We start from the raw sequence: 8928 nt of genomic DNA on the forward strand, positions 1-8928 counted from the left end.
TTGTTCAGGTACATGTACATATGGCTGTTCTTTTTTTTTTTTTGTCTTTATTTTTTTTTTGAATTACAGGTGTATGTTTAACAAATTATGGGCTCTGTTTACTAAGGTGTGTTAGCACGCTAGCCATGTAAGCACCTATATGGTTAACGCGAGTTAAAAATGTTAACATGCCTATAACGCTGCTTAGTAAACAGGGCCCCAAATATGTACACCTTTCAGGTATCTGCTGAAATGTGGTCACGTAGGGGCTTTTCCTCAATAAACCAACTCTAACCACATTGCTGTTTCCTGTTTGGTATCAGAGTTGGATACCAAACAGGAAACAGCAATGTGGTTAGAGTGTTTCCTGACAGTCTGGCACCACCAAGACACTGCCTCAGTTTTCACTTCATAATTTCAGTATGTTTGACTAACCCTTGGGACACTATCGGATCCATCATTATCTTAGTCTCATCCCCATTACTTAGCTTTTGAACAATTTTATCCTGAAGTTCCTTTAAGCAGCTCCATGTTTAGCATGTGTATACCTTTGCTTGAAATTGTATAATAGCAACAGCTTGATTCTTCATCCAGGAATATTTGAAACAACTCAGCAACTATGACTGGACACGGGTGGGCTCTACTTAATTTACTATGGGCCTTTGTTAAGGTCAGTTTTGGAAACGGAGCTAATTTGGGTTTGCTATGACAGTTAAGACTCTCTGGCTTCTTCTTTTCAATATTTCTATAATTCTTTCACGTTAAGTGTGGCATTGTGTAGATAGTGAAACAAGTTTCTACTTTACTACATTTTAAATTTTACTTTTCAGGCAGAATGTAAAAAACGTGCAAAGTTTTTTTTTTTTTTTTTTTTTTACAAGACACTCTAGGGGCCCTGTTTACTAAGCAACGTTATAGGCACGTTAATATTTTTAACGTGCGTTAACCATGTATGTGCCTACAATATCCCTATAGGCGCCTATATGGTTAGCGCGCTAAAAACACTAAAGCACCTTGGTAAACAGGGCCCTAGGTGCTATTCTGCAATACAAAGGAATATTTTGCAACCCAGTTTAGCTTGTAAAGATTTGTAGCACTGTAGACTATGAATTTGCACAAATGGCATTCATTATTCAAGACCACTTTTATTTTTACCAGATTAGTTCTTGTTGATAAAATTCTAATTCAGAGTTTCATACGCCAGTCTGGTTTTCAAGATATATACAATGAATATGCATGTGATATATATTTGCATGCACTACGTCCATTGTATACAAATGTGTCTCATGCATATTCATTATGGATTTCTTGAAATCCAGAGTGGGTTGAGAAACCCCATATATTCTAGTTATTCAAAATAATATATCGTTGGATAAACAGTTGACATATAAGATCTAAATAGTGTATACAGAAGGTTAATGTGACATTTATTTTAATTAAGGCTTCTGATTTTAGGTTTTAATTAATAAATACCCCCTGATGTACAGAAAAAAAAACAAAAAAAAAATCAAAATGAGTGTTAGAAAACATCACTTTTCCTAGTTCTCTCGCAGCCCTTCTCAGCTTATTGTACATCTTTCACTCAGTTTTTCTGCCTTTTTTGCACTGTTAATATGATTTGAGTCCACCGGAAAAGGTCCCTGGGGTATGAAACAACCAATAGTAACACTTTTTTTTTTTTTTTTACTCAGAGCACCTAATTAGCGGAAAAATAAAACCACAATTTATAAATACCTAGGATTTGGAACCTTAATTTTAATCAACTCTCTTCTAGGAAGCCTCCCCCTTCCCACCCTGAGAAAAATTGACTTGTGATTATATGTAGCACAGACATCCCTGTTTCCATTCATGCCATGAAGTCAATGTGTCCTGCATGTGAAGAGTGAGAATTTCAGTCCACTGCTGTGACATATATTTTCTTTAACTTGCATCTCTTAATTAAATGGAAACCAGACCTGATCTTAAAAGAGCATAAAGGATAAAGTAGGCAAAGTTGCTTTTCATTTGAAATTTTCCTGTTGTGCTCTCTACCATTTAGGTTCCACTGCGTGTGATCCAGTTGTTGAAGAGCACTTCCGTAGAAGCCTTGGCAAGAATTATAAGGAGCCTGAGCCTGTGACAAATTCTGTCTCCATCACGGGATCAGTTGATGACCACTTTGCCAAGGCATTGGGAGATACATGGCTTCAGATCAAAGCAGCAAAGGACGGTGTTTCTAGCAGTCCTGAATCCGCCTCCAGACGAGGTCAAACCTCTCCTTCCTCCCATATGGTCAATCATAATCACTCCCCTTCCGTAGTCTCTTAAAATTAAAAAAAAAAATGAGGCTCAGGAAAGCCTCTGTCCAAAAAGGAGTGAGTTTGCATGGTTTGACTGAGCTTTGAACAGTGCTTAAAAGTAGTGTTGGGAGGGAGAATAGTTACTCAGACGAGCACACTTTTTGTCATCCTTGCCTGGCACTTATTAAAGAGGGTGCCTTCAACAGAATAGCAGGAACTATTTCTTATTGGCTATGATGTAGCATCTTAACTTCCTGCCTCAGTTACCAAAGAAACCTCTGATGCAAATCTGCTGCCCCTTGTCAAATAATATAAACACATACTGTTTCACAGAAAGCCATTGCTACAGTTGGTTGACCCAAATGCTTTTTGCTTTACTAGCTTCTTGAGACTAGAATTTGTGTGGTTTGCTTCCAGTGCTTTTTTTTTTTTTTTAATTTTAATCTAATTGAGTACTTTTGTATGTATATACTTGAAAAGAGCTGTCATGTCTGATTTGCACTATTGGGGGAGGATTGAAGTTGCCTGGCAACTTTTGCGCATGATGCTAATATTCCGAGGGCAAACTGCTGAGGGGGTTTAAGGATGGCATTTCCATCAGTTTTTAAAAAGGCAAAAACAGCTTTGGAAGGGGAAGTCTCATACAGGTTATAGGTCTTTCTCTCTAGATTTCAGGTGCTTCGTGCTTGCAAGACTGCATTAATTTTCAGGACATGGGCATTTTCCTACATGCTGCAGTTTGCTAGGATAGAGCAGAGGTTAGAAGGGGTCAATAGTGCTTAAAGATGCATGTTATATGAAAAAAATAGCTGGTATCTATTAATGTATAGACAATAAGGAACATAATTACTTATTAGCTTCTCCTTGGAATTAGTTTATTTTTGTCAGTAACGTCCTGGATATATATGTACTGCTGGTACAGTTGTACTCTGATATTTGTATCTGATATTCACTTTAGTAGCGGTCAGCGACAGAGGACAGCCTCCGGACAGGCATCATAAATGAAGCAGTTTATTACAGTAGTGTGAGCTGTAGGTTGCTATTGCTTTGTGCATGACTGAATAATCATTTACTGTTGCACCGTCTGCTTTAATAGGAATTCACTTCCTAAAACTCAGTTTTCTGTGTATCAGAACTGATGAGGTTAAAAACAAACAAAACTGACAATATCTTGGCTGGAACACCGGATTGTTGCAAGTTCATGAACTATGATCTTTTTCATCTTACTCGTAACCCTGTGCCAAGACAGATGTACATTCCTCTAGAAGATGACTTTAGACAGATATGAATGCATATATTATCATTCACTCTATTAATAGCTACTAACTAGACATTAGATAAGAGGCAGGCATACAAAACCATTGTGTTAGTACGAAAGAGCTTCCCATCCTATACCTTGTCCTTAAAATGCATATGCAACACCTATACATTCCAACATCCCAGTAAAACTAAGGCTATTTCTACTGGGTTACCTGGCAAAACTGGTTCAAGGTAGGAAATCCATTTATTACTTAGTTGAAAGGTGACAAGTCGTGATGTATTGTGGACTGCATTACAGTATTGGGTCCATTGTGGCTTCATTTAAAAAAAAATCTTTTCTTGAGAAGTTTGATTTTGGGAAAAGGTGCAGGGTAGAAAGAAAAAGATCAGATTATTGGATGTGTTTTTTTTTTCAGTAGGCAGCTACTGAGCTAATTCTATAAGGAACAGAATCCCCCCCCCCCCCCCCTTAAGTTTCACACATTTCATTACATTCATACTGGGTAGTCAGCGTATCTGCTTTGGCATGCAGTACCGTACTCTCTGTAGGAAAAAAATCATTAAAATAACACTTTTTTTATATAAGTAACTTTAAGACCATCATTACGCTGTGCGTAAAGAATGTACAGAGAAATTTGTAGGTATTTTTTGAGGAACAATTAATTTGTTAATGATGTGTAGCTATTTAATTTTTCCCTTTATCCTTTTATTGTAATCATTCATTTTTTTGAAAAAAGTTGATCTTTTTTTGTTGTAGATTGGTCTGTAATACTGTAAAAAGTGCAGGAACACAGTTATTCTATGAGGACACTGCATTACCATTAATCGCCACTAGTGTGTTATTCCTACAGGCTACTGAGCATTATAACAGTAAAATACTAATACTGTAGATGGACTGAAGAAATTTGACTCCTATTACATTTCTCTCTAAACACAGTTTTCCTTTTTTTTTTTTTTTTTTTTCTTTCTTTCTTTCTTGAATGTTGTAAACCATTTACTTGTCTGAGACTGAGATAAGTAAAGCGATTAGGGCAGTGACCTTGTCATGTAGCATGGCGTGATGCTCAGTTCTTCTAAAACAGGGCTATATACTTTTGTCATACTGCCTGAAAGCCTAATAATACTGCCTTTTGAGAGAGGGAACCAACCATAGTGGCATACAGAAATTTGGAACTGCTCTGAGCTCGTTCTTTTTGACTTATTAATTATTCCTAGCTAACAGGATTGGTCACCCAGGCAGTGATGGAGCATTGTTTCCATAATCCTGCTATATAGCTGCCTGCCTGTGTGAGAAGACTTATTCAAGCAGTATTGTTCAAAAGGTATATAAAACAGCTTTAACAGGACTTGGCCATTACCACATGTTCTGTGACATAACTTTAAAAAAATGGAAGCAGTGAAAGTGCTTAAAATGTTTCATGAAAGCCTGGAGTGGGGAGGGAAGGGAAAACAAACATTTCAGTGGATAAGAACAAAACCCCTTTGTAAAGAACAGTGATGTTTCTTCATGGAGTAAAGTGATCTACAGTGCTGTTTTAAATATTTTCCATGTTTGTAAATCTGTAATATACTATTCTTTTGTGGCCTCGTTTCACCTGGAAAGAAAAAAAAAAGGTTTGGCAGGCCATCTTTTTTTTTGTACTTAAAGTAGCCTTAAAGAACAATAAAGTGCTCTTAAACCACAAGATTTTGTTGATTCTTTGTTTGCTTAAGGAAAAAAATAGTGGAAAAAGATGGTAACTTCTGAAAGTATTCACTTTAACCTGCCCTTGGAGAGTGGTTAAAAAAAAAAAAAAAAAGCTGTTTTAGAAGTAAAATAATGATCTTCAATCTCATTTTGAGCAATATTTTCCAAGCAGCCTATGCTATACAGACACAAAGCTAGACCTTTTTTTTTTTTTTTTTTTTTCCTCAAGAATACACCCTGTTTTAATCCCTTGTTTTAAAGCACCTATATGTGTGGTAGCAGTGGTTGTGGGTAGACAGATGCTCAGCAGTTGGAGGGAAAATTTACACATTCAGTCATTGTCTTTCTGAATTGTATTATATGGTTTTGTGTTTTTCTAGCATGTTATGCATCTGTATGGGAGATAAGATCCACATGAAGGTGCCATAGCTGGAATCTTAAATGTAGCTACCTTTGCAACTGGGCATCTTCTGTGCTCTTATACCCAGGAGGGTGGAGTCCAAAGGTGAATATGCAAAATGATCTGGATAGGGAGAAAACTGGCAGGTGGGAGGGATCTTCAGTATTCTAGACCAAAGCATACCTGGGCTGGCAGAAGTGGCAACCATTGTTCTCAAGGGCCACAAGCCAGTCAAAATTTCCACAGTGAATATGCATGAGACTGATTTGTATGTTCTGCTTCCATTGTATGCAAATTGATCTCATGTATATTCATTGTGGAAATCTTGAACACCTGACTGGCTTGTGGGTTGCCTACCTGTGGGCTAAAAGCTCTCACTGTTATGTAGATAACTGTATATGGCCAAGTTTGAGAAAGATGTGCCTATACAAGTGGTTTACTGACATACTGAAAAGTTGTAGCCAGTGCCCAAATCAGGCAGTTTGACATTGTTATGACCTCTGTGTATTGCAGTCTGTCACAACTTGCAAACACAAAACTGGCATACCTAAAATGCATGTTGTGAGTACCACTTTAATTAGATGTAGCTCGCATCTTTTTTTCAGGAGCTCAACATGAGTTACATTCAGGTATGCTAGGTATTTCCTTGGCCCTGGGGGGCTCACAATCTAACTTTCTACCTGGGGCAATGGGGGATTAAGAGTGATTTGCCCAAGATCACATGGAGCAGCAATAGGGGATTTGAAACGTTCACCTCTGAATGTTAATCCCGGTGCTCACCACTAGGCTAAACAATCGTCCTTGAATAAGGCCTATTGTATCATTCACTTAAAGAAAAGTATAAGAGCTGATCCCAAACAGGTGAAAGAAAAAATAAACATCAAGAAAAGGCACATACCTGTGTTTTGATTTATTCTCAGTGTTTTCTTTACATTGATATGTGGTATTTTTGTATTTTTTTTCTCTTAGTTTCCTACTCATCTCTTTAGTCCTGTTTACTCATGTATATTGTACCAGGATTTTCTTTTTTCTAGATTGCATTCTGTGGTTTTACAAAATGTATTACCAACAAAATAGGGTGAAAGAGAATGGCAAAGACCTCTGCCCATTGTTCTCCCTAAGAAGCAGTTCCACCAGGATTAAGTTACACAGAAAATCATGGTTTCTTGGTTCCATTGCCCCAGTACTATTGCTTCCCCAGGATTTACACATCTACTTCTATGTTACAAGTGATAATTAGAAATGTAACTTCAAAGAATAATCTTCATTTTGGATGATTTGTTCATTTCCCTTACCAGTGATTAGTTTTAATCAGTCATAATATAAGCCGTGGTTCTACAAACCTTGTGCCTCTTCCAAAATGGCCTTGTACCCTGAAAGTAAAATGCATCAAATAGTGTTTGTTCCATTTATTCACATCCTGTCTGAACACTGGGAAAAATATATTCTAGAAATCCAGTATCTGATTCTGCTGCTATCTATCCTCTTAACTCCGTTTCCAGGGCTTCCTTTCCATTTATTTCTTTCCTTTCCTCCTTTCTTCTTCATTTCTGGTCCTCAGCTTCTGCCTATTTTCTTCATCCATGTGCAGTTTATCTCTTCTCTTCCTTTTCCCTCATTTCATCTCTCTTTCTTCCCCTCTATGTCGAGCAATTTCTCCTCTCTCCCTGAGCCCTACCTTCCCATCCATGCTCCTCTGTCCCCTGCCCCCTCCATTCATCCTTTTCCAGCAATTCCCCTCTCTCCCTGAGCCCTGCCCTCCCAATCCATGCCCATCCATGCTCCTTTGTCCCCTCCATTCATCCTTTTCCAGCAATTCCCCTCTCTCCCTTCCATGACCCCCCTCTCGCATCCATGCTCCTCTCGCTCCCATGTCCCAGTTGGCCTGGCCTGGTCAGCCCTCTTCTCCCCTCCCCCTTCGCATCCATGCTCTCGTCTCTCCCCTGCCCTCCCGCTCCCATTGTTCAACTGCCCGCCCTCTTCTCTCCCCCCACCATCCCTTTTCTTTTTTCTTTTTAAATTTACCTCCGTGGCGGTTCCGGCAGCGTCAGTGAAGGAGGCGGCGCTGCGCTCCCGATGTCTCTAGCCTTCCCTTCGCTGTGTTCCACCTTCTTCTGACGTCAAGGAAATGACAGAAGGCGGAACACAGCGAAGGGAAGGCTAGAGACGGGAGCGCAGCGCCGCCTCTTCACTGATGCTGCGCTGCCGGAACCGCCACGGAGGTACATTTAAAAGAAAAAAAAAGAAAAGGGATGTTGGGGGGGGGGGGGAGAAGAGGGTGGGCAGTCGAACAATGGGAGCGGGAGGGCGCGCGAGGTGAGCGGTGCAGCGGTGCCCCCACAGAGGGGAGCGCCCCCCTGCCATGCTTACCTCGCTTACCGTGTTGGCACGGCCCTGATGATAGGATATGTTTAGTAGCTCTGTTACTCTCCTCTCCTGGACAGTGTATTTCAAAGTTAAGGTCCAACGATTAGTACCAAGGAGATAGCAAGCAAAAAAAAAAAAAAAACCTCCAGAACAAGCTATGAAAAGGCAGGAACTAAGGATTGTGTGTAAAAAAAAAAAAAAAATGGTAAAGTCCTGACTATCCTCTAGAAAATTAAGGTCAGGATGCCACTCAAAACTGAAGGACTGAACAAGGAGATGGATCAGGGAGACAACCAAGAACTCGATGGCAACTATCAAAGAAGCTACAGACTTCTGTAACCAAGACTTCTCAAGGTGTGTGAAAAATATTCCATGTACTCCACAAATGTTTTGTTTGTTATTGACCTAATACATACAGCCTAAGCAAAGTACAAACCTAAATTGAGAGAGGAACACCATTAATTGATAGGAATGAACAAAAGAAAACAGACAAGCAGGGAATGGAAGCAAGAATTAGTGATGATAAAAACAGGACCAGCTCAAGGGTCTGTAGGACCCTGAACCAGTTTTTGCATCAGTGTCCCCTCCCTGCATGTGAAGCAATCTCTCCCTCCACTCTGCCACAAGCCAGTATCTCTGCCTCTCAAGCCCCAACCCCTACTGGTGATAAAGGGGACTCCTGTCCCAGCATCCCCCCCCCCCCCCCCCCCCCCCCCAGAGAGCTGCATCCCTTCTCTCAATTCTTTTCTGGTCTACTTTCAAACTACTAACACTAATTCACACATGCTGCCTGTACCTAACCTGGAGCTTTCTGTCTGTTGCCCCACCTGAAATAGGAAGTGGCAGAGGGAAGGCTCTGGGCTAGTGCAGACAGCATGTGTCAAATGGTGCCACTGCCGTACCTTCTAGGAGTTTGAAGGTAGAAATAGAGGGGAGTGTTTGAGATAGAGGTATGC

At 39.9% G+C, this 8928-nt stretch overlaps 1 protein-coding gene across 2 annotated transcripts in view; it reads left to right on the forward strand.

Moving 5' to 3' along the window:
• The window catches only part of VGLL4 (vestigial like family member 4), a 239034-nt gene extending 235625 nt beyond the window's left edge, over positions 1-3409 (forward strand). For both annotated transcript variants that reach the window (XM_030205734.1, XM_030205733.1), the window contains one exon: positions 2018-3409. In XM_030205734.1, coding sequence (XP_030061594.1) covers positions 2018-2286 — 269 coding nt within the window. In that variant the 3' untranslated portion in view covers positions 2287-3409. The remainder of the gene's footprint in view (positions 1-2017) is intronic.
• Positions 3410-8928: the final 5519 nt, after the last annotated feature.

Source organism: Microcaecilia unicolor, chromosome 6 (genome assembly GCF_901765095.1).
Source record: "Microcaecilia unicolor chromosome 6, aMicUni1.1, whole genome shotgun sequence".
NCBI lineage: Eukaryota > Metazoa > Chordata > Amphibia > Gymnophiona > Siphonopidae > Microcaecilia > Microcaecilia unicolor.